The sequence below is a fragment of the Conger conger genome, chromosome 17, assembly GCF_963514075.1.
Source record: "Conger conger chromosome 17, fConCon1.1, whole genome shotgun sequence".
Classification (NCBI taxonomy): domain Eukaryota; kingdom Metazoa; phylum Chordata; class Actinopteri; order Anguilliformes; family Congridae; genus Conger; species Conger conger.
Window position 1 is genome coordinate 5,724,044 of NC_083776.1, and position 27,969 is coordinate 5,752,012.

The following is a 27,969-nucleotide window of genomic DNA, read 5'->3' on the forward strand; positions in this document are numbered from 1 at the left end:
TGTCGAACCTCACGCCTGCAATGTGGGGAGCGTGTCGTTTCTCCTTTCACACGCCGAGAACGATGAGACCAATCTTTAACCGGCCCTCAGTCGTCCAGCTCAGTCTGCTGCTCTTCTGATGAGAAAACAGGGCGTCAGCCAGCTTACTTTCCCACCACTTAAACACCCCTAATAACACTACAATATGTGGGCTGTGATTCTGCCCCCCTACCTTACATACTGTATGTGTACATTACCTTAGACCAGGGGTCGGCAACCCTGGTCCTGGAGAGCCGCAGGGTGTGCTGGCTTTCGTTGTTACTTGGCATTAATTGATCAATGAAAGCCGTTGATTGCACAGTTAACTCACCTCACCTGGTTTCTCGGGTCTGAATCGGTTGCTTATTTTAAGGTGGAGACGAAAGCCAGCACACCCTGCGGCTCTCCAGGACCAGGGTTGCCGACCCCTGCCTTAGACAAAAGATAATTAAAATTGTGTTTACTCGAGAATTCACTGAACATTGGTAATTTTGGGTGGAATTTTCTCTATTTTTGCTTTTGCTTTTTGAAGCTTATTCCCCCAGAAGGATTCCGGCCCTCTGTGTTGAAACAAACACCCCTTTACTTATGTCCCACTTACGTATGAAAATCAATTCTGCTACCAATCTTTCATAACTTTTAAGTGGTTCAAAAATACAACAATTTGAATCCTTATACCCTGGAATTGGGTGTGCTTCCATAATGGTTTAGATATTTTTGTATTGGCTTTTGTGTCTGTGTATAGCATGTGCAGATAATCTACTGTATGCTATAAAACTTTTTGCTATGAAAAATGATATGGTCACTCTAAGCCAGAACTCACAATGGGCAAAAAATCTCAAAATGTTTGACCAAAAGTGATTATATTCTGAAACTCCCTCAAATTTACCTCAAGGTGGCACTACAACAGAGAAATTTGCATCACTTCAAAACCAATGGATTCATTTTACTAGGCGTGCAGAATATGGAAAATATGGGGTCCATATTAATGTGATCCTTTATTGGCTGCTGTTTTGCATTTCAAGCAGAACTACTCATGGGAGCACAGACTTCAGCCTATGAAGAAAAATATATAACACCATATATAAATATATAATTCATTTGTAGAACATTTAAAATTTATTGATGCATCATCTTACCTGCCATAACCTTAGTTTACTGGCTGATACAAGGCAGTTATTTTTAGCCATTATCAGCTAATATGGATACGATATTACTGTATTAAGGTTAAACACAGTGATGGGACTGAATCAATCAATATCAATATAAATATAATATCAATATAAAGAGTGGGAATGAGAACACTGCATTTGAGTAGAAAATAATTTATTACAGCATTACATAGATTGGCAAAACTTTACAGTGAAACTTCTCTTAAGAATTCCATACACGTTGCAAGATAGCAAAACATAGGGCAGTGGAGGATCATTACCAAGTGATAAACCTCCCCTCCCCGTCCTTTAAATAATTAAACATTATTCACAATGAGTGCTATCCATCTAAACCAACAGAACTGAATGATCGTAACACTGAGGTGCCTAAAAGAACAACTCCGACAAAAAAAAAAAAAAAAAAATTCAACTTTGAAATAACCACGGAAGGTTTTTTTTTTTTTTTTTCACAGAAGACAGCAAAAACATTAACTAATATTCTGCATAAAGACACACCTGGAGCCAATTAAAAAATAGCATTTCAACAACTGTCCAATGAGAGCCCTCTCCCCGTCCGTCAGTCCCGCCCCCAGCTCGGAGGGCGCTTTCCGAAGTCGTCTTTATGGAAATGTATAAAGCCCCACTAATCTACTGAGGTTTAAAAAGCCATCAAAATACAAACTCACCCTGAGGGGAACTCCTTAAACTTGTTTTTTTAATTATTCTTTTTTTTTTTTTTAAATCATTTTATTTCTAAACATGCTGAAGGACTAATGCATGAGATTTGTCTCATCTCTTGGGAAGATACAGTTTTAAAAACCATGTTAACAGTGCAAAAGGCCAGATGAAACCATATAAAAGAAAAAAAAAAAGAAAAAAAACATCAGTGCATTGTTGCATTGTTTTCAGTAAAAAAAATTGCGTAAGGCATAGCTGAACTACGGTTTTAATGTTTTATCTGATGCTCTCCGTGGAAGGTTCTAAAAACTAGGCCAAAATAAAAGTCCTGCCAGTCTGCTGGTTTAAGAGAATCCACTGCAGCTTCAGGACGTTTAGAAACACTCTTCCCCTGCCGTTCGCCGTCGTTTAAGAAAGGCATCGAGTCGCTTCGTACACATAACTGATGATCTGGCATAACGAAATAAAAATCACTTTGCTTTTGAAAACCAAAAAAAAGGCGTGAAAAAGCTCTACGTGTGAGAACTGTACCACTTCTTTCCTCGGGCGTTTTAAGTTTTCACAAAATGTCCTTTTCAGTCTTATTCCTGTGGCTTGGGGAGCAGGTCCGTCTAAGCGCGGGTCAGGCACAAATAAAAAAAACAAAACAAAAAAAAAAACACATGAGCCGTGAAGTCACTTTCGATTCTTCCCTGTTTCAGAAATCCTTGAGGACAAAAGTCAAAAGTTATGGCCGCATTTTTCAAACCCAGAAAAAAATTGAAATAATTAATGGAGTTATATGAGAAGTGTGGCTTCGTCCAGGTAGCCTGTAAGATCTGCGTACCACAGCCACCTGACCAGGAGGAGTGGGTGGGGGGGGATCCAGAAATTCAGCCGTGGGGGTGGGGGGGTGGGGTGGAGCTGGAGTGGCTCAGATCTCATTGGTTAGCATCTCGTGATTGATGGTGCCGTTGTTCCTAGGGGCGGAGCCCTTGTCGTCCTCGGTGACGGGCGGCATGAAGGTGGTTGCCAGGGGGAACAGTCTGTGACAGGCAGCGCGGTACTCCTCAGCCTGTGACGGACAGCTGCCGAAACTCCCATCCAGTAGAGCCTCCAGTACCGTAGTGCAGATCTGGGGGGGGGGAGGGGGGGGGACATTTGAATAACAAAACTACAGGGGCCACAACACATTACAGTTATTTGGCTGACACTTTTATCCAAAGGTGATTAGACGGAGCAATCCTTCTTGGAGCAATGTGGGGTTAAGGGCCTTGCTCAAGGGCCCAACGGCTGTACTGGGGCTTGAAACACTAGGCCGCTAGGCCATAGACTGTTCAGACTCTAAATAAGGATGACCAAATGACATTAAAACTTTCATAAGCTTAAATATAGGTTAATTAAAAACAGGTTTCAGTCCAACTAGGGGAGCAGCTCAGCACACACATTTCACTGTAACACGCCAGTTACACTTCACTTTTTCTTTACCTTGACGTTTCGGTCCAGCAGACTCTCCTCCAGCTGTGTGGCGATGGAGATGGCCTTCTCTTGTCTGGAGTTATCCAGAAAGTACATCATTTTGGCACCTGCAACATTCACGCATGGATGGATTTAGACAAGGTCGGTACAACACCACCACAGAGCGTCTCTGTGTAACTCGTAGCAGGAACGTAGTCGGAGAACGTGTCGGAGGTGGTACCTGACAGCAGATGTTGGATGGAGCTCGGTTTGCTTTTGAGAAACTCATCGTTGAAGGTGTCGTAGTTCTTGTTGGCGAAGATCGTCTGCATCTCTTGAGACAGGACCTTGTAGACGACTTCGTGGAGGTTGCTGTGATCGGAGACTGCGGCAACAAGTGCGAACAAACGTTAAAGAGCTTCGTTACGGAAAGAAATCATCTGTCCCAAGGCCTGCTTGGATATTGCAAAACCACAATATTTATAATAATCTGAATGTGAAAGTACATCAGGAGCTGATTCAGACCAAGAAAAACAGCAGATTTGACTTGTCCTCCAAGCACACGTTCATGCAAGTAATCTTCTGAGCTTCGAAGACTGCGACAGTATAGCCCAGCTCTGACTAAAATCTGGCTCTATGGTGGCAGTTACAGAGGCTGTGTTTATGTGGGGTTTCCGTGTGTACAGGTCTTACCGGCTTTGGAGAACCTGATGAGGCATTCGTGGAGCCACGGATGGTCAGCCTGGACGGCAAAGGCTCTTTTCACCGACTGCAACATCAGGAGGAACTTCCCTGCGTGACGAAGACAAGAACAATTACTCAAAACCATCTCCTTACGAGCCCTGGATGTTTACTTTATGGTTTCACTTGTTTATTGGGTGTTTTTGCTTTAAAAATGCTTTTTTAATTTTTTTATTTAACAGCATATCCATTTGCACACTATGCTCATGTTTACCACTTGAAAGTGAACATTGGATATTGTAAAATTTTACCGACCGTGAAGTGGTTTAAATTAACTATGCTAGGAATTAAATGTTAACTTCATGACTTCACACTTCACCGTTTCCAAAGACGGCAGGTTCAGTAACGTACCTTTCCTGAAATAGATTTCAAAAGCTAGGAGATGGGTGTCAATACAGTCTGCCACAAGGTTCTTGAGTGGCGTGAGGAACTTGATCGCTTCTTCTAAGGGGTTTTCAACCTGGAGAAAATAAATGTGTGAATGAGCACATGTTGATCTATCAGATGCGTACTGTATCACAGAGCATGTGTCCAAATCACGCGACGGTTATGTTATGTTTTTCAGGCACATCCCTGTACAGCAGAGGTGTTCAGTCTTATACTAAAAGGGCCGGTGTGGGTGCAGATTTTTGTTTTAGCCCAACATTACGACAGCCCAACTCATGGGCTGTTCGAAACCACATACTATGCATACTAAAGTTCAGGCTGATTTTCATCGAAATGTAGTATGAGTATTATGCCAAGTATGTACTCTAAAGCATGGGTGTCTACCACAGGGCTTTTGGTGGTTTTGTTTAATTATTGAATTATTGAAAATCAGACTTGTGGGAGAGGTATAAAAAGGGCTCAGGGTGTCTGTGTTGTAGATCTCTCACTTTTGAACTCACAAAATGGCACATTACAAAACCGCTTCCGTAGATCAGGGAGTTTTCCTACTTTCTCCACACTGTGTCGCACACTAAAGCTTCCTACTGTATCCAGTCTCTCACACACTAGTGGTTCCTACAGTCTTCAGAGGGTGTCACACACTAAAGCGTCCTACTGTGTCCTGACTTTCACACACCAACGGTTCCTATACTCTTCAGATGGTGTCACACACTAAAGCTTCCAACTGTGTCCTGACTCTCACACACTCGTGGTTCCTACACTCCTCAGACGGTGTCGCACGCTAAGGCGTCCCACCTTCTCCAGTTTCTCGGGCAGCAGCTCCTCCCTGGGCCCACTGATCTCCTCCTCGTCCTCGTCCCTCCTCTTCTTCTGGTTCTTCTGCTGCCGCTCCCTCTCCGCGTGCCGCCTCTCCTCCTCCAGCTTGGCCTTCTTCTGCGCCCTCCGTCGCTTGCTCAGCATCTTCTTCAGCTCCTTGGCCGACAGGTTCTCTGCGGGTCAGACCGGAGACGCTCTTGGCAACGGGAGCGGACGCAACAGGCTACTACGACGGCCTGCCGGTGGCGCTAGCGTAGCATTTTACCGCATCCGTAGCGCTTTACCGCTCGGGATAAAACGCTGTAAAACGGCTTTCCAAAAGTGGAACGTCATGTCAAAGCTGCTTGATTCACTGTACATTTAGGCAGCTTTTGCATAAAGAAGATGCATATGTGTATGAAATGGGGATTAAAATATTTGTAATCTTTACTGGGGGGGTAAGGTAGCAAGTTCCTAATTGACTTCCATTCATTTTTTTCAGCTTGTAAGAGGCTTGAGCACTCCTTTGCAGCATAAATTACCCACAATCCATAGCGTGGCCATTCATAATGAATGGAGGATTTGCTGCTACCAATTGTTGCTACCATTCTTTTTTATGAGTGTTATGGCTAATGCTAGAACCTGACCGGGCTGTGCTAAAACAGTCTCTAGTCAGACGCAGCAGGGCAAACTTACCTCATCACATTACAGTTATTTAGCTGATTTTATCGAAAGCGATAAACCACCAACCATCTGGGTCCCAGTCAAACTCCACGTCCTGCAGGCCGCAGTGTCTGCAGGTATCTGCTCCTACCATGACCTACACCACCCAATTTCACTATTATATTACCTTCTTGGTTCAGATAAGCCATTTAGTGAAATCAGGTGGTGTGCGAACGTAGGAGCAAATACCTAGAGACACTGCGGCCCACAGGTAGTTCAGTAGCGCTGCACTAGGCTATGCTAACGGGTGCGCTCACCACAGTTGAGTAGCGCTGCTCTAGGCTATGCTAACGGCTGCGCTCACCGGAGTTGAAGTAGCGCTGCTCGAGGCTATGCTAACGGCTACGCTCACCGGAGTTGAGTAGCGCTGCTCTAGGCTATGCTAACGGCTGCGCTCACCACAGTTGAGTAGCGCTGCTCTAGGCTATGCTAACGGCTACGCTCACCGGAGTTGAGTAGCGCTGCTCTAGGCTATGCTAACGGCTGCGCATACCACAGTTGAGTAGCGCTGCTCTTGGCTATGCTAATGGCTGCACTCACCACAGTTGAGTAGCGCTGCTCTAGGCTATGCTAACGGCTGCGCTCACCACAGTTGAGTAGCGCTGCTCTAGGCTATGCTAACGGCTGCGCTCACCGGAGTTGAGTAGTGCTGCTCTAGGCTATGCTAACGGCTGCGCTCACCACAGTTGAGTAGCGCTGCTCTAGGCTATGCTAACGGCTACGCTCACCGGAGTTGAGTAGCGCTGCTCTAGGCTATGCTAACGGCTGCGCATACCACAGTTGAGTAGCGCTGCTCTTGGCTATGCTAATGGCTGCACTCACCACAGTTGAGTAGCGCTGCTCTAGGCTATGCTAACGGCTGCGCTCACCACAGTTGAGTAGCGCTGCTCTAGGCTATGCTAACGGCTGCGCTCACCGGAGTTGAGTAGTGCTGCTCTAGGCTATGCTAACGGCTGCGCTCACCACAGTTGAGTAGCGCTGCTCCAGGCTATGCTAACGGCTGCGCTCACCGGAGTTGACCTCCTGCTCCTGGCTCTCATCGGTCAGCGGGCTGTCGTGCAGCTGCAGGTAGATCTGGATGGCGCAGCGCGCGGCGCGGAAGTAGAAGGAGTGCCTCCTCAGCACGTCCTCCAGCTTCAGCAGGTCCACGTAGGCCCGCAGCGTCATCTTCCGCATGCAGTACGTGTGGAAGTCGAACTGGTCGTCCGTGATCTCGAAGAAGTGCTGCCGGAATACGCGGGATGACTCGTCATTATTGTTAGTACTACTACTCCAGCAGTTATTAATTTAAATTACATTTTTATGTCATATGATGTGAGATAAATAATCATTATTGGTACTACTACTACTACTCCAGTAATTTGATGAATCATTTTAATGTCAGATAATGTAAGATTAGTCATTATTACTACTGCAGTAATCTGTTTAATAATTTATTTTATTTGAATGTGCCAGCTAATGTAAGATAAGCAGTAATTTGATTCATAATTTTGATTTCATTTGAACATGCTTGCGCTACACTTGTTTATCCTGCGGTTTTGTTTTGGCATGTTTAGCCAGTTGTTGTCGGTCTCTTTCACTGCATTTCATATGTTTTGAAAACTGAACCGAATCCACTTAAAAAAAAAAAAAAAAAATGTAGACTGGGAAAAGGCTATATGACAGGTGTGGTGTTATATTCTAAAACGCCAATTTTCTTCATCCGTCTGTCTCCTCTTGCTCACCCGTCATGTCTACACATTATTGAACAAACTGTCAGAACCTGTTGTAAGGAACTCTGTGTCTGTGTCTGTGTCTGTGTCTGTGTCTGTCTGTGTCTCTGTGTCTCTGTGTCTCACCCTCTCGATCTCGTGGCACTTCTTCAGCGAGTCGCCGAACTTGCCCAGTCTCTGGTAGGCGGTGGCGCACTCCGTTTGGAACCACATGCACTGCATCTCGTTCAGATTGTCCATGGAGGACGTGCCCTCCTGCGGAGAGAGCGTCAACGTCACGCACCGCTCACAGAAAACACCCAGCAGCCCCAGGGAGCCAAAGTCACGCACCGCTCACAGAAAACACCCAGCCAGCCCCTGGGAGCCACTGTCACGCACTGCTCAGAGAAAACGTCAGAACACCCGCGGGAAACACCTCTACCTGTTCTACATCAAGGTACAATAAGCAGGCCACCACAAATGTGACTGAGAAGATATGAGTGACAGTCATAGCACGTAGCATGTATGCCAGCTTATGTACCCGTGTGAACTTGAGTAGCAGTGAGTGAATGGTATAGCGTGGTACAGCATGGTATAGTGTGGCAAAGCATGGTATAGCGTGTTGTAGCATGGTATAGCATGGTATAGTGTGGTATAGTGTGGTATAGTGTGGTGTAGCATGGTGTAGCATGGTATAGCGTGGTATAGCATGTTGTAGCATGGTATAGCGTGGTATAGCATGTTGTAGCATGGTATAGTGTGGTATAGCATGGTGTAGCGTGGTGTAGCGTGTTGTAGCATGTATAGTGTGGTATAGCATGGTATAGCGTGTTGTAGCATGGTATAGCATGTTGCAGCATGGTATAGTGTGGTATAGCATGTTGCAGCGTGGGATAGCGTGGTATAGCATGGTGTAGCGTGTTGTAGCATGGTATAGCATGGTATAGTGTGGTATAGTGTGGTGTAGCATGGTGTAGCATGGTGTAGCATGGTATAGTGTGGTATAGCGTGATATAGCATGGTGTAGCGTGGTGTAGCGTGTTGTAGCATGTATAGTGTGGTATAGCATGGTGTGGCGTGTTGTAGCATTTTACAGCATGGTATAGCATGTACAGCGGTGTAGCGTGTGTGGCGTGTGCGGCGGCTCTCGTACCCGTGTGAACTTGGCGCACATGTCCTCGGCCTCCTTCACCAGGCCTGCGCGCAGCATGTACTTGGCGCACTTGGAGTTGATGAAGCGGTCGGCCGTGTCCAGAGACTGGGCCTCGTCCATCCACCGGGCGGCCTCCTGCAGGTTCCCCGCGTGCTGAGGGGCGAGAGGCTCCGGTTAGCACGTTAGCTCGTTAGCCAGGCACCGTTCTAAACACGCCAATACATGCTTTGGATAAAAGTATCAACTAAATAACTGTAATGTAGTATAAGTACAGCATTGCAGTTATTTGGCTGACACTAGCCAAAGTGATGTACAGTTTATTAGACTAAGCAGGGGCCAATCCCCCCTGGAGCTATGCTCCAGGCTACACAAGGGCCTTGCTCAAGGGCTCAACAGCTGTGCGGACATTATTGTGGCGACACCACAAGGTTTGAACCACCAACCTTCTGGGTTCCAGTCAAGCAACTTAGCCACTAGGGTGCACTAATGTCTGAGCACCTTCTCCAGGTAACACGCTAGCCAGGTACCGTTCTGAACATGCTGTATATCCGCTGTACCACGTCTCAGTCCTGCAGGCCTTTTAAGCTAAATGGATTCATTACGATGTCAAAAAAACAATGTCTTTCGGCCTTGCCCCAGAACAGCTTGCAGGGCTTAAAGTTCTCAGGCACCATGCCTGACTTTAGGCATAGAGCAGTTTTAAATTAATATAATTACTTAATTCAATACATTGTACATATTTCATCCTGGACAACTTTTCAGGCTCACAAATCTTTCTTGCTTTAATCCCGGAGCTTGGCTGCATTGTAATTTGTGCATCTGCTCCTTGCAGCCGCTGGTCTGTGCCCGGGGGGGGGGCCGGAGCCTCTCACCTTGTAGATCTTGGCCTTGACGTAGAAGAGTTCGATGAGGGTGGGCGTGGTCTCGATGGCGGCGTCGATGGCCTCCAGCGCCAGCGCCTTCTTGTCGAGCCGGTCGAAGTGCTGGGACAGGAAGTAGCGCACCCAGAGCAGCGTGGTGGGCGGCTCCTTCTCCGCGCTCTCTGTGGGGAGACACCGCAGACCGGGCCGGTGAGGGGCGACCGTCTCACCACGCACGGCGGGGAGGCCCAGGGGCCCAACGGAGAATCAACGAGGAAAAGGGGGGTGATGGGAATCTCAAATTGGGGTGATGGGAATCTCAAATGGGGTGATGGGAATCTCAAATTGGGGTGATGGGAATCTCAATTGGGGTGATGGGAATCTCAATTGGGGTGATGGGAATCTCAATTGGGGTGATGGGAATCTCAATTGGGGTGATGGGAATCTCAAATGGGGTGATGGGAATCTCAAATGGGGTGATGGGAATCTCAAATGGGATGATGGGAATCTCAAATGGGATGATGGGAATCTCAAATTGGGGTGATGGGAATCTCAAATTGGGGTGATGGGAATCTCAAATTGGGGTGATGGGAATCTCAATTGGGGTGATGGAAATCTCAAATGGGTTGATGAGAATCTCAAAAGGGGTGATGGGAATCTCAAATGGGGTGATGGGAATCTCAATTGGGGTGATGGAATCTCAAATGGGGTGATGGGAATCTCAAATGGGGTGATGGGAATCTCAAATGGGTTGATGGGAATCTCAAATTGGGGTGATGGGAATCTCAAATGGGGTGATGGGAATCTCAAATGGGAAGAAGGCCAAAGATCTCTCTGACTGCAGGGACTGCCAGCTTATTGGGCCGACATTGGCTCAGGTAATAAGAGCAGTCGTCTGGCAGTCAGAGGGTTGCCGGTTCGATCCCGCCCTGGGTGTGTCAGTGTCCCTGAGCGAGATGCCTAACCCCCGATTGCTCCTGAGAATTGGCCTTGCATGGCAGCCAGTTGCATCAAATCAATGTGAGTGTGTCCGAATGGGTGAATGAGAAGCATCAGTTGTACAGCGTTTTAGATCAAGGCGCAATATAAATATAGACATTTGACCATTTTACCATCTATATCTGCTCTCTCTCTGGAGCACAGGTGTACCTGTAGTCAGGTGATTAGAACCTCAGTCAGCTTCACCTGCTCTATAGACACAAACTCCAACTCAAGAGAATGTAAACGTCTCAAACTCACTGCCACGGAGGGCTGTGTGTATCTTTACCCCTTGTTGTATTATGTACTTTAATCTAGAACTGTTCATCTTGGTACCGTAGTTCCTGACCTTATGACTTGGCCCATACTTCAGTAATATCTACATTGTGTACTAGACTTATGGTCATGGCTTTAAAACCGTTCCTGTGTGAATTGTAGAGGTTCAGACAGTGTCAGAAATGTTTTTGGTCACGCACCGTTGGGACTGAACAGGCCACACGTCCTCAGGGAGAGCTCGTACCCAGAGACCAGTTCGTGTATTACAGAAACCTGTCAAGCACACAGCAGAACAGTAATTGGTAAAACGTATTCGGAAAGCGCAAATATTCAAACCAGCTTTGCCCATCAGTCGTCTAAAATCATGCGAATGCATTCCAACGCATGTGGAACTGTATCCATCAGTGCTCTGTGCTGCAAAATATTAAATATCAACTTTAATTATCACAATGCTGCATAATTGTGCTCAAGATGCTTTTTAGGTCTTTGTTTGGGTTGTGTGTTCTCTCCTGCTACACTGGTTTACCTCGTTGTGGGCATTTTTTCGGTTAAAGATTACGATTTCCACGTCATTAAGGCGGCTGTGGTGTGTTTACCGTTTCCGGGTTGTTGTACAGAGATTTCAGAGTTGTAAACAACGGGGGACATCCCTTGCTGAAGTTTGTTCTTAGGAACTTGTCGATCTTTTCCCTAAACAGTTCACCTGAACAGGAGAGGAAAAAAAAACAAGAATATATTCCACTGTAGAGTAAAATAAGTGAAGGTCACATGAGGTCAGGAGGTCAGAGGTCATACCTGTGAGGAAGTTCAGTGGCAGTCTCTTCAGGGACAGAGCCTTTGGGTGCCTGTTACCCACCTCTTCATAGATCTGTAGTCTCTTCTCCATAGTGCCTGTAACCATGGGAACAAGTTAACCGGTCAGGCCAACTTCACAGAGCACTCCAACACAATGCAAAACTGCCATTCTTTTCCAATTAGTCACCACTTTGGCGGCCAGTTAAAAGGCAAACAGTCACTGTTTGTGCGAGTGATATTACTGTTGTTGTTAACAGCAACTGTCCTTTTTTTGCATTTTTGAAAAACGGCTCCTTTTACTGCCGTTTGAATGGCTAAGGCTGTTACGGATGAGAGTCTGTGAGTTAAATGGTAAATGCTGAGCTTGGGCAGGTACAGTGAGATCAGGGACGTGTTGAACAGGTGAGATTAGGGACACTGAACAGGTGAGATTAGGGACACGGTGAACAGGTGAGATTAGGCACACGGTGAACAGGTGAGATTCGGGACACGGTGAACAGGTGAGATTCGGGACACGGTGAACAGGTGAGATTAGGGACACGTTGAACAGGTGAGATCACGGACATGGTGTACAGGAAGCAGGCTAACTCACAGGGCTGCAGGGACGTCTCCAGGCCCTGGTAGTAGGCCCAGTTCTCCGCGTTGCGGTCGATGAGGATCCGGTACGCCCTGGCGGCTTCCTCCAGCCTCCCCAACTTCAGCAGCATCTCGCCTGGGGAGCAGCAGGGCACGTTAAAGGCCTCATATTGTGGGAAAGGGCATTTCCCAATGCTATGTGGATTGTAAAGGTCTTATCAAAGCACTGTGAAAGTATCAAAAACCCACAGTCCCCAAATAAATCCACACAATCCGTATGAAGAAAATGTGAATTTAAATGAGCCGTTTGGACTTGGAAGACCGTGAAGTTATGACATCACAACGGTACGCTTGTTTTCTTCAGCATGGCCCACCTTGCCACTGGAAGAAATCCAAACGCTCGGCACAAGCCTGGCTGGGCTAGCTCATGCAATCGGAACAGAAGTTTATTGATATCAATGAGCCTTAAAGACACAGTCACTAAAACAGCCTGTTCTTGGTAAAGCTCATGAGAGGTGCTGGATAATGAATATGTAAAACTGGATCGAGATTGTTTTTGGTACTTAAAACCACACAAACATCTTCTTATGGATCAGGACTTAAAATTACAACACTGGAAAGGTGTACAAAATGGGACCTTTAATGGTCATATTTCTGCACATAACCTCAGTTGAACTGTGGGAAGCGTTTGATTGATTTTATTTTTTGATTGATTGCGCGGCCCGTACCTTTGATCTCCTCCACCTTCATCTGATCGCAGATCTGCTTCTCGTACGTCTGGATGTGCTCCAGGGACTCCTGGAACAGGCTGGCCTCCCGCATCACCTCGTTCTGGTACAGCAGCAGCTCGCTGTACTCGTAGTCTATCTTGTTCGGAGGCACCTGCAGCACGGCAAAACAAAACAAACACTTAAATATTCAAATGTCATCACTCGTAGCACACAGCATTAAACAAATGTATCACGAAAATCATTAGATGTTTTGAACTTCGTTGTATGTCACTCTGGATAAGAGCGTCTGGCTAAATGCTTTGTAATGTAATGTCTGCCTGTCTACTGAGCATCAGGAATAAGAGTTTTATTTGCGCTGACCTGCTGTGTCTTGCGGAACTCCTCCAGCAGTCTTAAGGCAGTGTCGTAGTCCTTCAGGAGGTGGTACGCGATGGCGTAGCCGATCCACGAGGCTCTCTGTGTGGGCCGCAGCTGCAGGAGCTGGTACCTGGTTTCCTGGTCGAGAGTCACGACAGGTCAAAGGTCAGAGGTCAGAGGTCAAACGGTCCTCTCTGGGCTGCAAGGCGAGAGGTGTCCCGTCACTGGTGGGCTTGGGGGGCTTCAGCTGCCCGGATGGGTCTAATGTGTCCAGGGACTCGTTCCAATCGCTTATTTTTCTCCTCCTAATTGCTTTCCCTGCTCCTGGCTCCGCCCATCGGGAGCGGCAAGAAAAATAACTGAGAAAAATAGCTGAAGACGGGGGAAATTGAGAAAATTGCCTTAAAGATTCCTCGATTTCCAGGTCAGGCAAAGAACAAGGAGATAAAGGTTTAAAATAAGCGACTGGAAAAGAGCCCCTGATCTTGAAAAGAGCAGAAAGCTGAAAGCCCTGCTGCGATTGGCTGCGCTGGAGTCGCATGCTGTGATTGGCTGCGGGGGGGGGGGGGGGGGGGGGGGGCGTCACACGGCCTCACCCGGTAGCCCTCCAGGTCCCTCATCTGGATCTGCAGCAGTGACAGGTCCCGCAGGATCTGCAGGTTGTCCCGGTCCAGCTTCAGCGCGTTGCGGTAGCACTTGATCGCCTCGTCGTACTTCTTATCTGACCTCTGGAGGAGGCCGTACACGTGCCAGCCTGGCCCAGCGGTTAAGGAACCAGACCACACGCACCTGGCTGACACACACACCGGGACAGTGCACACACACACACACACACACACACACCTGGACAGTGCACACACACACACACACCACACCACACCACACACCTGGGCAACTGCCAATAGATGGCATCTGTGGGACACTCAGGTGCTATAGTGCATAGATACTCACCAGCGCAGAGCCTACAGAGGTGTGTTTACTGCTGAAAATGATAACACAAGACATCCCACCCATGCAAAAATCATTTCCGGGAGACTAACGGACCGGAGGAGGGGGATGGATGGGGATTCTGCACAGTACGTGACCTGGGGGCTTCCCCTGCACTCTTTAGTTCCATAATTTGCGACAGGATAATGCCCGTTTCTAAACTTCCCTTCTGCCCGTGGTGCTGATTTGCGGGAGACTTGTGCCCACTTGCAAGCATCAGGGAGCAGGTGGATTCCCAGGCGTTCTGCAAGAAGTGGGCTGCCTGCATAGTGCATCATCATATTAACTTGGTGTTCATACTCTTGCATCTTAACCTTTCCAAAAAATGTCTTCAAAAAAAAAAAAAAAAAAGACTAAAGATTAGTCTCCTAAACAGCAACTCAATTTGACCACATTAATCCAATTACCATGGACTCTGGAAAAAAAACCCTCATCAAGTGAAGCTGCAGGAGGAACCTATCTGGATCAAATTAGCAGCTCGAGCTTTTGTTTTGCTGCGTGACTGAAAAGAAAACAGAGAAAGAGGGAGAGGGAGAGGGAGAGACACACAGACACAGAGAGACAGACACTACTTCCAAGGATACAGACGTGGCTTTTCAAGTCGTTGCGCAGGCCCCTCCTGACGAAGTCGTAAGCTTCCTCCTTCTTTCCCAGACAGTTCAGCGTCAGCCCCTTCATGGCCAGGGTTTCTGTGAATCACAGGAGCCAGAGCGAGCTCTGTGTTACAGTACGCTTTCATCCAAATCCACTTACAGTTGATTAGACTAAGCAGGCGCCAATTCCCCCTGGAGCAATGCAGGGTTTAGGGGCCTTGCTCAAGGGCCCAACGGCTGTGCAGATCTTATTGTGGCCACACTGGGGCTTGAACCACCGTTCTTCCCTGGATCCCAGTCAAGTCCCTTAGTCACTAGGCTATCAGCTATCGCCACAGTAGCCTGGGTCTTTACACAGAGCCAGACTGCCAGTCACTCCTGAGTACCAAGGGCAGGTAGCAAGGATACACAAACCAATATTTATATAATGTTATTAGACTTAAGGACAGCACTCCTCTTGGAAGAATGTATTATTATTATTATTATTAGTAGTAGTAGTAGTAGGAGTAGATTGCTGTCTAAGCCTCATAACTCTTTTCATTTCCATCGGCTGGACACCTTTTCTGTATATTTCTTCATCTTTGAATTTTCCTGGAAGAAACGCGGACACTACCTTACATCACGTTCTCTCTGTTCCTTTTAATTAGGCTACTTTGACTAGCTGATCCAATCGTTCACAGTGGCATTTTCTATTTACAAAACATACATTACAGCTTCACATTTCACATTTCAGTGATTCTCTAAATTACCCTTGTTACAAATTTGCTTTACAGAGCCCAAATTTCAATCTTGCTAAAAAAAGAAAACAGGCAGATGTCCAAAAATGGTGAAATACAAGTATGCAGAGGGAGTTTTTTTATAGTTATTGTTCATATAATAGGAAATGCTTTATTCCGTTTGGCAATACCACTAGATGTATTACATAAGCGTGTAATGTCCTAAGTAAGGCTTGCTCAATTTAAAGATTTTCCCTGTTCCTGATATTTCCATCCATCCTTAAGGAGCCTCTCACGCTTGCTTTTCTGAACAGCGTGTAATCTAATAATCAGTGGAAAAACAGACCGTTGACTGAAACGTTGGTTGGTGCCTGACTGTTTATTTCAAAAATCCTTTCATCGACAAGAAATCTCTGCACAGTTCCTGTATTTTCCTCAGCTTGAAGAGTTTCTTACGTTCCATGGTGAGGAAGATATAAGCTCTCTGAACTCACCCTGGGGCTGACATGTTAAATCTTCAAGTTCAACATAATTAGCATATCTTGCTTTGGTTTTAGCTGCAGGTGGGGCAAATTCCCTCTACTGTATTCAGGAAATCGGTTGAAATGGGCAATGGAATGAAAAATTCCCGTGTCTATTTCTCCTTATATAGTCCTTATATATTCTGCATTCATTTCCAAATTCGAATGAAATTAAATGGAATTGACGCCAACTCTGCTTAATTGACCACTGAACAACCACTGACAAGCTGTCACGTTATTTTGAAAGTATTGCCTTTTTAATAGAGGTCCTCTTGCATCTTAACATTTCCAAAACATTTCTTCAAATCCAAGAGAAAAAAAAACATCAGCTATTTTCAGGCATATTTGAAAAGTATTGAAAAGTAAATATTTAGCGACAGAAAAATCTCACAGTCATCGTGTCATTCCATAACATACCTCCATGTTCTGCAAACTTTGGGTTGGTGAGAATCATCTTGCAGAACTTCAGGCCATTTTTGTACTGTTTTTGCTCGTAACATTTCTAAGGACAAAGAGGTTAGGCAGGTGATTAATTAAAAACGTCGTGCACATTTCCAGACAAATTCACACAGCAGACAGGTCTTGAAATACACACCAATGATAGGAAACATAACCGACGGTTACTGTAGCCCACCGACTGCCGCATATGATCTTGGATCTGACAGATATTTCAGATGACTCAGATAGCCAATGTTCATCGGACACGCCATTTTTAAATGCCTTAATCAAGTTGGCGATAAGTCAACAGGCGCATTTGTGGACCTGACATCGCAATTTCAACCTCTGGGCCGGGATCAGTGACCTATTTATAGCCATTCTTGAACTCTCCACCGACTTCCCTGGAACACAACCCCAGTCCAAGATAACTCGCACACAGGGAGGGCTAGCTACATGCTAAGTTACATTAAGTTGATGAGTGCATACTGAAAATTCCTGTGACACACGATTCACTAAATCGCATCTTTTGATCATTGTAACATTTAAAGTACACGCCGCCACTTCTGGTAAAGTTAGTTAGCGTCAATGGATCGCGATTGACAGCGCAATATAACCCGGGCGCCTTCCACATCGTTAATTGAACCATCTGACGGTCTTGCTGCAGAATAATGTAGCTAACACAATAGCATAATTACTGTAATTGTTTATACAAGCATGCAATAATAAATACATTGGCACGGTAAACACAATTCCAACACTGTTCAGAGTAAAACTAGCTGGCTACATCGTCCTGTCATTTTCAACGCCAACGTCCCATGCACCTTCCTTGTCTCACGCATAGCCAACAGTGCTGGTAATACTAGTATTGCCCCTTTTGCTTAGGTGGTTAGCTATCATTGATCTGGGAAAATACTGTTTTGACGCTGGTTTATCGATAAAGAACACATATTCATGCACATTACAACTGACCCACGACTATGCGTGGTGCACGGGCTTTGTTGCAATTTTGAAATAAACTCTACATAGCGCACGTAGCTCCAACGCCACGGCACCGAACTGTCGATAGAAACTTCCGAATTAAACACAGTAAATATTGCCCCGATTTATATGTGGGGTTTTTGAACACCAAAATGCAGTTGACTGTTATACAAAGGCCTGCCTTGCCCTGCTCTATGGGGGCTAGCCAGCTAGCTGGCTAACTGTTCATGTTTCGATTAGATATTTCTCTCTAGCTAGGCTGAGTTCTCCCCGACTTCTTCACTATTCCAGTCCAAACTTACCAGAATTCTCTTAAATAGGTTACTCTCCTTCGGGGGCAAAGGAACGGACGGCATGTCACCGGAAAATACAGCCTCGCAACTAGTGAAAAAATAATTCAACAGCACTGTCAACTTTCTGTCCTTTTTGTGCAAACTAATTCATTGAGGTGCCCGTATTTATTTATTTTTTGCTCATCTACACAGGCGTCCTCCTCAGATCACCAAGATGGCAGCCGACGAAGCCGCACTATTGAGTTTGCGCGTACTGCTCTCCTTAAAGGGGAGTAGCTAACAAAACCAAATAACTGCAGGACCTTTTGTTTTTTCATTTTATGTGCCATTGTCCTTCCATTATTTTCTTATTAATATTTGGTTGTAATAATTGCACACACATTTTGAATAATAGCACTTGGCTAAAAAGTTAATACTTAGCAACATGCTAATTATTTACAGCAGAAGGCTATGCTATGTACGCTATATTCAAGTATCCATGAGTAATTCAATTTGCAGAGGAAATGCATGAGTATCGTGATGTTCTCATTTACACTTTTGGCGTGCAAAACATAGGATATGTTGGATCACAGAGAAGTGAGAGCCTACATATCCCACAACCCCTTTAAACAACAACGTTGACCTGTCAAAGTGTAGCGAGGTCAGCGTGCCGTTTCCTCGTTGTCTTTTCATTAACAGGTCAAGACAGTAAAGAGCGGACACTTAGGCAAAAATCACCATTATTAGCTGATTTAGACGATGCACATTAACCGCTATTGACTGGCTGCTCGAAATTATTGTATTTTTGCAGTTGCTTAGCCTGTTAGCTAATCTTTACGTGCTTACGCTTATCTGAAGGAAATGGGCTATGTTCTTGTTAATGAAACTTAAGTTCTAATTGTATGGCTTTATGGCTGATGGTGGGGGAATTCCTCACGCCTAATTATGTACAAATTGGTTCGACTGTCATTAGGAGTAAGTTCCTGCTGTCGATTTCTTCACGGCGTGCAGAAGGCTGCTCGGACAAAACTATTAACACCAAAGCTAAACTCGTCTTGGATATACCCGTCTTGGAACGGTGTCTTTTCGCTAGAACGAACATATTGCAATAAAAGCACAGCGATTGTGGATCTTCTCCGGCAGGACTCTGTCCAAGTGTATTTGCACGGTCTTGTCGTGGAATACCATGACATCACGCAGCGACTGGAGAATGGATTGCTGGAGGACTCTGAAAGAAAACTGCTTAACAGGCGACACGTGGAGCTACTGCCTTTGGTTACCGCATTTCAAAACACGGAGGACGCCGTGAATGATTTGAAAGAGGTGGAAGCCCTTCTCAAAAGTACGTCGCTGTTTCGGAATGAAATGCCATCACTCATTCCAACAGGCTGACGACCACAAGGTGTCAGAACTAGTCAAGAACATTGTCTATTTAGGCTGTAACACGCAGCAGCTATCATGTGGTTTAGTAAATGTGCGTTATTGTTTTTGTTTATTTTATCGCTCTCTATTGTCATACTTGCTTCAGGGGCTGACGAAGATGAGCAGATGATTGAGCTACTGAAAGAAGAGCAGGCACAGATCGAAAAACGAATCGATGCATTCAGAAACAAAGTAAGCGCGCAATCTCAGATACTTTATAATGCCACATTTGATTCATTCAGCCAAGTAAACTATTCAATGGTAATTTCCTGAAACACAACCTGCTTTTTACCACCCTTTAACCCTACACGTTTACTGCCAGAGACACAGTTTTTCCGAATGAAACTGGACTGGACCTCTTTCTGTATATAGTACTGCAAGACAGTATTTTCAAATTAAAAATTCAAGTTCTACTTCTTCACATACAAATGTTTGTTTCACGTTACAGTTATACAATAATCAACGAGGTCTCCTGGCACAAGTTGAAAATTCCGAGTTGAAAACCCTTCGTCTGGAAGTAATGATGATAGCTGTGTTGTGCCTTTGACTGTATTACAGCTCCTCCAGTCAATGATACCCAGTGATGAACACGACACAAACGATGTGATTTTGGAGGTGGTTGCAGGACGGACAACAGGAGGTAAGGGACAAAGGGAGCTTTTTTTCCCTGGACATTGTGCTTAACACATTGCTCTCAGTATGTGTGTGTGTGTGTGTCTACAAGTGGCTGCACAGGGTTATACCATGATTAACTGCTACACATTTAGAGAAACTACAAGTATGCAAACCATGTGAATATATGATGAAAATCAGGAATTGCTGGAAGCTAATTTGCTTCGTTGGGAAACGCAATCATCATCACCCCTCTCTTACTTGCAGGTGATATTTGTCAACAGTTCACACGAGAGGTGTTTGACATGTATCAGGAGTTTTCCAGCTACAAAAACTGGCAGTTCGAAGTGTTGAATTATACCCCTGCTGAATACGGTACGGTTAACTCCCAACACTCTTCCAAGCCTCTTCGTCTTCTTAATCCTTTTGTTTCCGCAGTTGAAATTGTACTTCCCTCTAGGGTCTTTCAGCACACTCATCCCTGGTTATGGGTATGCACTTTGTTGTACGTCGCTCTGGATAAGAGCGTCTGCCAAATGTCATGAATGTAATGTGATGTAATGTTTCTGCTATAGATTTATAGATGTCAGATAAGTAATTTTGTTAATATGAATTTTCATGTTTGATTTTCTTATTAACGTTCGCATCCAATGGAATTTTTGGAGCGATTAATTTCAGCTTCTGTGGAATCAGTATTGTGCAAAATCATTTAACTTTCAGTGGGAACTATTGCCAACTGATTGAGACCTAGCCTTGATCACCCCATCTCAAAATAATTTCTGTGTAGGAGGGAACGCACTGTTAAAATCCTGCCTGATTGTACACCATCCTGCAGGTGGACTACATCACGCGGCTGCTAGGGTCTCGGGAGATGGCGTCTACAAGCACCTGAAATACGAGGGTGGGACACACCGTGTGCAGAGGATCCCAGAAACTGGCCTGTCGTCCAGAATGGAGAAGATCCACACGGGAACGATGACCGTCATTATTCTGCCCCAGCCCAGCAAGGTAAGTTTCTATTGGTTAGCTGTCCTAGCCAATGGCCTAGTGGTTAAGGTGCTTGACTGGGTCCTGGAAGGTCAAGCCACAGCTGTTGGGTCCTTGAGGCCCTTAATCCAGGGGTGCACAGCAAGGGGCCAATCCCCTTCAGGATTTTGTGCCAACTTCTGCTGTTAATTTTTTAATTGGCTAAATAATATCTTAATTGGACATTTGTGTATGCACCAGCTACAGCTGCAGACTGCTAGTGTATCCTAAAGATTTTACTGTGCTCAAGTACAGGAGTGAACCAACATAATTTCTAGAGCTGTCAGTAAAATTAATTAAGGTAATTGGTTGGAACAAAAACCAGCTTGCAGACCAGCCCTCTGGGACTGGAGTTAACCCCACATTGCTCCAGGGGGGGGAATTAGCCCCTGCTTAGTCTAATCAACTGTAAATCACTTTGGATGAAGTGTCAGCTAAATAAATATAACGTGATGCATGTAATTCAATGGCTGTTGTTCCTGTCTGTGTCTTTTTTTGGTTCCTTCATTCATCGCTGCACAGCAGTACTAACACACTTATTTCACCCTCTGTGCTGTCCATGTTTTGCTAATAACCCTGAGAAAACAGTCCTTATCTGATGAGGCAACATACCACGGTGAGGTGGTAAGAGCAGTCGTCTGGCAGTTGGAGGGTTGCCGGTTCGATCCCACACTGGGTGTCTCAAAGTGTCTCTGAGCAAGACACCTAACCCCTAAATGCTCCTGACAAGCTGGTTGGTGTCTGTGTGTAAGTGTGTGTATGAATGGGTGAATGAGAAGCATCAAGCATGTACAGCGCTTTGGATAAAGGCGCTATATAAATTCCAACCATTTACCATTTACCATCCTTTCCGTAGATAGACATCAGCATTGACCCAAAGGAGCTGCGGATTGACACGTTTCGATCCAGAGGAGCGGGCGGCCAAAGTGTGAACACAACGGACAGTGCCGTTAGAATAACACACATTCCCACAGGTGAGAACCATTTCCATGGAAACCACTGCAACCAATGCAAACCAAGCTTACGCGGTGGGTATTGATTTATGTTCGGTTCATGATCGTGGTCAGCTGTTGCTAGACTGGAAGCTGCAAGAACTGATGGTGTAAAATTGGTCTCAAACTCCATGCTGGTTCTCATTCCAGGGCTGCAGCTTTGCAGATACAAACATATCTGCAAACATATTTAAAGTGAAACGTGTTGTTTGTGTTGTCTAAATAACAGCTGTTGTTGTTGAGCTTGAGACCCCTGGTGTAGCCTTGTATAACAGTGTCCCCCTCTGTACAGGGATATCGGTCCTCCGGGGCTACGAGTTCGAGACCAGTGGCCTTGCGCTATATAACGGTGTCTCCCTCTGTACAGGGATATCGGCGGAGTGCCAGCAGACACGCTCGCAGCTGCAGAATCGAGACACAGCCATGCGCGTGCTGAGGGCCCGCATGTACCAGCGCATGCTGGACCAGGAGGGCGCGCAGCGACACACGGCTCGCAGGCTCCAGGTAACGCCATCCGCCGGCAACTCATCCAGCGCTTACCGCTACGTGCCAGACTCCATTACCAACCTTCCCTTATCCTGCGCTTATTCCGGGACCCACCGCCTCCCGTTCTCCAGGTAACGCCATCAACCATCAACTGACCAAGCACTTACCGCCATGTGCCATTCCATTAGCAACATTCCCTTATCCTGCACTTATTCTGGATCAACCATCAACTCTGCAGATAATGTCTTACTCAAAGTGTCCCTGAGCAAGACCTCTAACCTCCAATTGCTCCTGATGAGCTGGTTGATGCCCTGCATGGCAGCCTATCGCCATTGGTGTGTGAGTGTATGTGTGAATGAATGAGAAGCATCAATTGTACAGCACTTTGGACAAAGGCGCTATATAACTTTACCATTAAACTCTGCACTTACCGCCATGTACCATATTCCATTACCAACATTCCCTTATCCTGCACTTATGTTGGGACCCACCACCTCCTGGTTTCCCAGGTCGGGACCCGCTCCCAGTCGGAGAGGATCCGTACGTACAACTTCACGCAGAACCGCGTGACGGACCACCGGACCGGATATACGAGCCGGGAGATCAAGGTTAGGAGGCCCACATGTCCGGCACATTGTTGACGATTGTAAAATTATTTCTCAGAAGGCATTCGGGTTTAGTTCCTTGCTCAAGGGTACAGGAGCAGTGTCCTAATTGGCAATCAGACCTACAGCCTCTGAGCTGCAAGGGCAGTCCACTAACCATGTTAGTTTTGCTTCTGCTATAGATTTAAAATGTCAGATCAGGAATTTTGTGAATATGCATTTTCACATGCTGCATTTTCTTATCGTTCACATCCAGTGGAATTCTAGAAAAATCTATGCAATGGATTTTTTAGCTTGTGAGGAAGCAATATTGCGCCAATCATTTAGTGGGAACTCTTCAAACAGATCAATACTGTCTCACTTTAGTGTAGTGTAGCTTGAGTGTAAAACATCAGCTATATATTGTACTTTCGTGCTGCATTAGCATGAGGCTAATGCAACTGTATTGTATCCCACCTTAGTGCTGTATTTGCATTAAGCAAATGCATTAGAGCTGTATTAGCATCAGGCTAATGCAGCTCACTTTAGTCCTGTATTAGCATGAAGCTATTGCATTAGTACTGTATCCCACCTTAGCACAGAATTAGCATGAAGCTAACATGTTAGTACTTTATCCCACCTTAGCGCTGTATTAGCATGAGGCTAACACATTAGTACTGTATCCCACCTTAGCTCTGTATTAGCATGAGGCTAACACATTAGTACTATATCCCACCTTGGCGCTGTATTTGCATGAAGCTCATGCATTAGTATTGTATCCCACCGTAGCACTGTATTAGCATGAGGCTAATGCATCTCACCTTAGTGCTGTATTAACATGAAGCTAACACATTAGTACTGTATCCCACCTTAGTGCTGTATTAGCATGAGGCTAACACAATAGTATTGTATCCCACCTTGGCACTGTATTAGCATGAGGCTAATGCATCTCACCTTAGTGCTGTATTAGCATGAGGCTAACACAATAGTATTGTATCCGACCTTAGCGCTGTATTAGCATGTGGCTAACGCCTCAGTACCGTGCCTCACCCCCATGTCTGCATTAACGCGCTGTGACGGTCTCTGCCGGGATCAGGAGTTTCTGAGGGGAGGGGAGCTGCTGGATGACCTGATGGCGGAGCTCATGGAGCAGGCTGACAGGGAGGCGGTCCTGGAGCTCCTGGAGCAGGGCGGCCCAGGCGGGGAGGGGATCGCCCGCGGAGCTCGCTCCCTGGACTCCTGAACGCAGGTCCGCGGGGTACGCTGGAGACTCATCCCCACAGGAACCACCGAACCGCATCCGAGTCCAGCAATCAGGCCATTTACCCAATGAACATGGACACGTTATTGTACCAAATACTGTATTTATATTAGTTATCTAAATAAACAAATAGTTGATGCTGTTCCCTCCTTGCACCAAATTAATAATGTAGAGTAGTGTCAAACACAGAACAAGCACTTTGTTTCAGCAGATTCAATTTGTTTTGACTGTATGAAACACACCCAAAAAAAAAAAAAAAAAAAAAAAAAAAAAAGAAATTACATCACTACAACGGAATCCAGCAGCAGTTTCTTCAGAACAGGTTTATTCATTCAGGGCATTTTGTGCCATAAATAATGTGTTAATTTCTCCTGGTTCCGTTTAAAAGCTAAGTCTAAGTCTAAACTGTGGAAAAGGTTAACCTAATCCTAGCTTCTATATGAAACGTAAAAAAAACAATGGCTTGCTGTACTGATGCACAGTATGAACTATAATACTCTGTGAAAATACACTTGCAACGAGTCCCATCCAGTCTGGGAATTCATAGCCCTTTTTTCAGTGTGCGTTCCTCTTTTAAAGATATTCAGTATTGTTTCGCTCTCTCTGCACCCAAGGTAGATTCTTTTGAGACAAATGGTGAATATATGATGAACAACATCATTTTGGCAATGTCTTCAGACCAACTTCTGAAACCTGAAACAAGTCATTCACAAATAACAAATATGACCCTAAAGTCCTGAAAATATGCATAACATTCAGTAACCAATGGCTTCTTGGTATTCTATGATCCTGACACCATCACACATCTTTTAGCTTTCAGCTCCTTGATGTGTACGGTGTAAAAAAAACTGTCAGTGCACTTGGAAGGAAAAATTAATTTCAAATACTGACAAACACAACGTATTTTTAGCACAATCATACTACAAATAAAATTATATATTAATGAAGTGCTGCTTGAGTACACTTATCTTGGCAAAACAAATAACTGCTTAATGAAGAAAAAAAAAAATTAAATAAAAACAACTGCTTGCGACCACATCTTTACGAAACATCGTGGAAGCAGAAGTGCTTCCAGCAGGGGACCAGTTCCTCCCAGTGCTACCAGTTCTCGTCCGAGAACGAGCTGGAGCTCCCGGAATCCGAGTCCGCGTCGGTCAGCCCGTCGAGGTCCCAGTCGGCGCTGGAGCCGCTGTCGTCGTCCTCCTCGGCGAAGAAGTTCTGCCCGGAGCCCAGGCGGGACGGGTAGAGCCGCGCCGACAGGCTCATGTAGCCGAAGGACGACCCCAGCATGGACGACACGTTCCGCCAGCAGTCGCGGCCGGGGTCGTACTCGTGGACGATGACCCGGTTCTTGTTCTGCCGCGCCAGCGACACGGTGAGCAGCAGTAGCTTGTCGCGGTGCTGCACCACCTGGTAGTTGAGCGCGTTGCTGTCGACGGGGATGTCGCCGATGCGCCGCCACTCGCCCCGGGCGGGGCTGTACACCTTCACCACGGGGATGTCGCACAGGCAGAAGATCTGCTCCTGGAACACGCAGGCCTTGTGCAGCTTGCCGTGCTTCAGCGACGCGCTGTGCAGCCAGCGGTTCCGCTGCGGCTCGTAGCACAGCATGCGCCGCTTGTTCACCACGTAGAGGCGCTCGTTCATGGCGGCGATCTGCATCTTGCCCAGCGAGTGGGGCAGGGGCGACACCAGCCTCCACTGGTTGCGCTGGATGCTGTAGCACTCCACGTCCTTCAGCCTGGCGTCCGTGACCGGGTCGCGGCCCCCCAGCATGTACAGGTGCCCGTTGAGGTAGCCGATGTCCGAGTGAACGCGACCGATCAGCCTCTCCGCCAGCTCCTGCCAGCAGTTCAGGACGGGGTTGTACACCCAGAACTGCTTGGACAGCTGGGAGGCCAGGTAGAGGTCGTTCTCCGGGGACACGCAGACGGAAAAGGTCTCCATTATGGACCTCTTGAAGCTCAGGTTGCTGAGGTTGATTAAAGGCGACGCCATGGAACGGACGTCCTCCGTGTACGGGTCGTAGCACATGAAGGGCTCGTTGGGTCTCCCGAAGAAGAGGATCATCTCTTTGGCACTTCTCCCGATCCTGTGCGCCGGCGCCTGCGAGGGGGCCGGCTGATTCCACTCCATCCCGCCATTTTCTCCGCCGCGTCCGACCCCGACCCCGGCCACGGCCACGAAATCCACGAGGTGGCACTTGACAAACGGCTTGGACTTAAGCCCTTCCAGGTAAACCGCGTCCTTCTCCGTGAAAAGGTGCCACCGCACACATTTCAGCACCGCCGCGGTATCCTCTGTCTGCCGGTTGGCCTCAATCCACTGGATCGCAGCTGAGCACACTTTGCTCTCGCAGTCAACGTCCAAGGTGTCCAGCGACAGGATCTCTCTGATTTGGGTCAAGTCCAGCTCGCACAGCTCCCTGCCCGTCTTGACCAGCTGCAGAAAGTTTCTGGCGATGAAGCCCTGGGCCTCGCTTTTTAAGTCGTGATTGTCAAACGTGTCTGCGAATTTCAAAATCGCCATACAGTTTGAGACATCCAGCCTCCTGGTCATAAAATTAGAGCATGCGTACCTGACGTATTCCAACTGCAACATGTTGGCTGCGGAGTAAAGCCTCTGCACGTTGGCCTCCGTTATGTGCACTTTGCCAGTATAGCAGTAGTCAATAATTAGGGACATCGAATCCGCGTCCACGTCGTGTATCGTTACTTTCTGTTGCTTGCTTTCATAGAGCCCTCCGGTGAACATGCTCTTGAAGTAGGGGCTGGCTGCCGCAAGTATATTACGGTTACATGGGAAGACCTTTCCGCTCACGTCTGTGCAAAAGTTGCTCTTTCCTGGCACTGCGTTCTGCTGATGTGACGGACCGTCCGGGTCCACTTCGATGGTAACGTCCACAAGCAATTTTGAATCGTAGAAGAACTTGAGCTCTTTTAGTAAACTTCTGGCGTGGTTAATATCCTCCAACTCTTCGGGACCGCTGAAACAGCTTAAAACTGAAGCCATTCTTTGAAAAAACGATATCCGTGATAAATCCAAAAGAAGACTGCAACAGTCTGGTTTCGCTTAGACTGCGAGTTGCCTTCTTTAATTGCTATATTTCCATCCAAATGACATTTATCTGGTTATAAATACGAATTTGTTGGCTAGCTAGCCGTACTCACGTCTGAAAAAGTATCAAGCTAGCCAACGTCAGCTAGCTAGTTGACGTTTTATCAGTGCAAACAGTGGAGCTGCTCCGGGTAGCTATTTCACAGCTGCCCCGAATTAGAACCATATTTCATGAATGACAGTGTCACCAGTCTCTCTTATCTTCTGCTACAAGTATAGCTGTTCAATATTGCACGGACTACCATTATATTTACCTTCTCACGGCGGAATTATAGCTCCGTCCAGCTTTCAACCACAACTCTACCGACGTAATGTCGGTCAATCAAACTTGCTACTGCTTATTTTGCTGCAGAACGCCCCTATTGGTGGCACTTTGCTCGGCATCAATGTTAGGTTGACCATCTCGACATCCCACCTGCTTTGTTGCTTCGATCACCGTGTATAACGTTACCCCCGACGAAATTAGTTTTTTTTAGATAAAATAGCGTTGAAAGATGGACGTTGTTAGCAAAATATATTTTTCATTAATTTATTTCCTGATTGGTTACAGCTTTTCTGCGACGACAGGTCAAACGGACTGTCTTGTTTTCAGTTTCAGGTAGACTATTCATAATACT

At 46.2% G+C, this 27,969-nt stretch overlaps 3 protein-coding genes across 4 annotated transcripts; 1 reads left to right on the forward strand and 2 right to left on the reverse strand.

Annotated features, from left to right (window-relative positions):
- Positions 1–1,327: 1,327 nt before the first annotated feature.
- Positions 1,328–18,086, reverse strand: LOC133116509 (N-alpha-acetyltransferase 16, NatA auxiliary subunit-like). Its single transcript, XM_061226140.1, has 20 exons — positions 17,883–18,086; positions 16,582–16,666; positions 14,919–15,023; positions 13,944–14,101; positions 13,351–13,485; positions 12,988–13,141; positions 12,276–12,395; positions 11,684–11,779; positions 11,485–11,591; positions 11,089–11,161; positions 9,647–9,816; positions 8,775–8,927; positions 7,769–7,897; positions 6,941–7,154; positions 5,208–5,401; positions 4,377–4,485; positions 3,978–4,076; positions 3,526–3,669; positions 3,315–3,412; positions 1,328–2,961 (listed from the first exon to the last, which is right to left on the reverse strand). The coding sequence occupies exons 1-20, from the start codon at positions 17,934–17,936 to the stop codon at positions 2,761–2,763; spliced, it is 2,598 nt and encodes an 865-aa protein (XP_061082124.1). The 5' UTR covers positions 17,937–18,086; the 3' UTR covers positions 1,328–2,760.
- A 393-nt stretch (positions 18,087–18,479) lies between these two features.
- Positions 18,480–24,379, forward strand: mtrf1 (mitochondrial translational release factor 1). Of its 2 annotated transcripts, none has more exons than XM_061227154.1 (9): positions 18,480–19,194; positions 19,381–19,466; positions 19,833–19,914; positions 20,154–20,261; positions 20,722–20,894; positions 21,769–21,886; positions 22,272–22,408; positions 22,900–22,998; positions 24,071–24,379. In XM_061227154.1, exons 1-9 carry the CDS (start codon positions 18,798–18,800, stop codon positions 24,215–24,217), a joined length of 1,347 nt encoding a protein of 448 aa, XP_061083138.1. In that variant the 5' UTR covers positions 18,480–18,797; the 3' UTR covers positions 24,218–24,379. The 2 variants fall into 2 exon arrangements, with proteins under 2 accessions (XP_061083138.1, XP_061083139.1); XM_061227155.1 differs by having other exon boundaries at positions 19,119–19,254.
- Positions 24,380–24,543: 164 nt separating this feature from the next.
- kbtbd7 (kelch repeat and BTB (POZ) domain containing 7) lies at positions 24,544–27,645 on the reverse strand. Its single transcript, XM_061227153.1, has one exon. The coding sequence runs from the start codon at positions 27,245–27,247 to the stop codon at positions 25,334–25,336; it is 1,914 nt and encodes a 637-aa protein (XP_061083137.1). The 5' UTR covers positions 27,248–27,645; the 3' UTR covers positions 24,544–25,333.
- Between the last annotated feature and the right edge of the window lie 324 nt (positions 27,646–27,969).

Bases quoted from the DNA above. Each gene is read 5' to 3' on its own strand.
- LOC133116509 (XM_061226140.1), bottom strand. From the start codon at position 17,936: ATGCCGTCCGTTCCTTTGCCCCCGAAGGAGAGTAACCTATTTAAGAGA. The intron at 11,162-11,484 runs GTAAACACACCA...TGTGCTTGACAG, and splicing joins TGTACAACAACCCGGAAACG to GTTTCTGTAATACACGAACT. The intron at 7,155-7,768 runs GTGAGACACAGA...GTATTCCGGCAG, and splicing joins AGTGCCACGAGATCGAGAGG to CACTTCTTCGAGATCACGGA.
- mtrf1 (XM_061227154.1), top strand. From the start codon at position 18,798: ATGTACAAATTGGTTCGACTGTCATTAGGAGTAAGTTCCTGCTGTCGA. The intron at 22,409-22,899 runs GTAACGCCATCC...CTGGTTTCCCAG, and splicing joins ACACGGCTCGCAGGCTCCAG to GTCGGGACCCGCTCCCAGTC. The intron at 22,999-24,070 runs GTTAGGAGGCCC...TGCCGGGATCAG, and splicing joins ATACGAGCCGGGAGATCAAG to GAGTTTCTGAGGGGAGGGGA.
- kbtbd7 (XM_061227153.1), bottom strand. From the start codon at position 27,247: ATGGCTTCAGTTTTAAGCTGTTTCAGCGGTCCCGAAGAGTTGGAGGAT.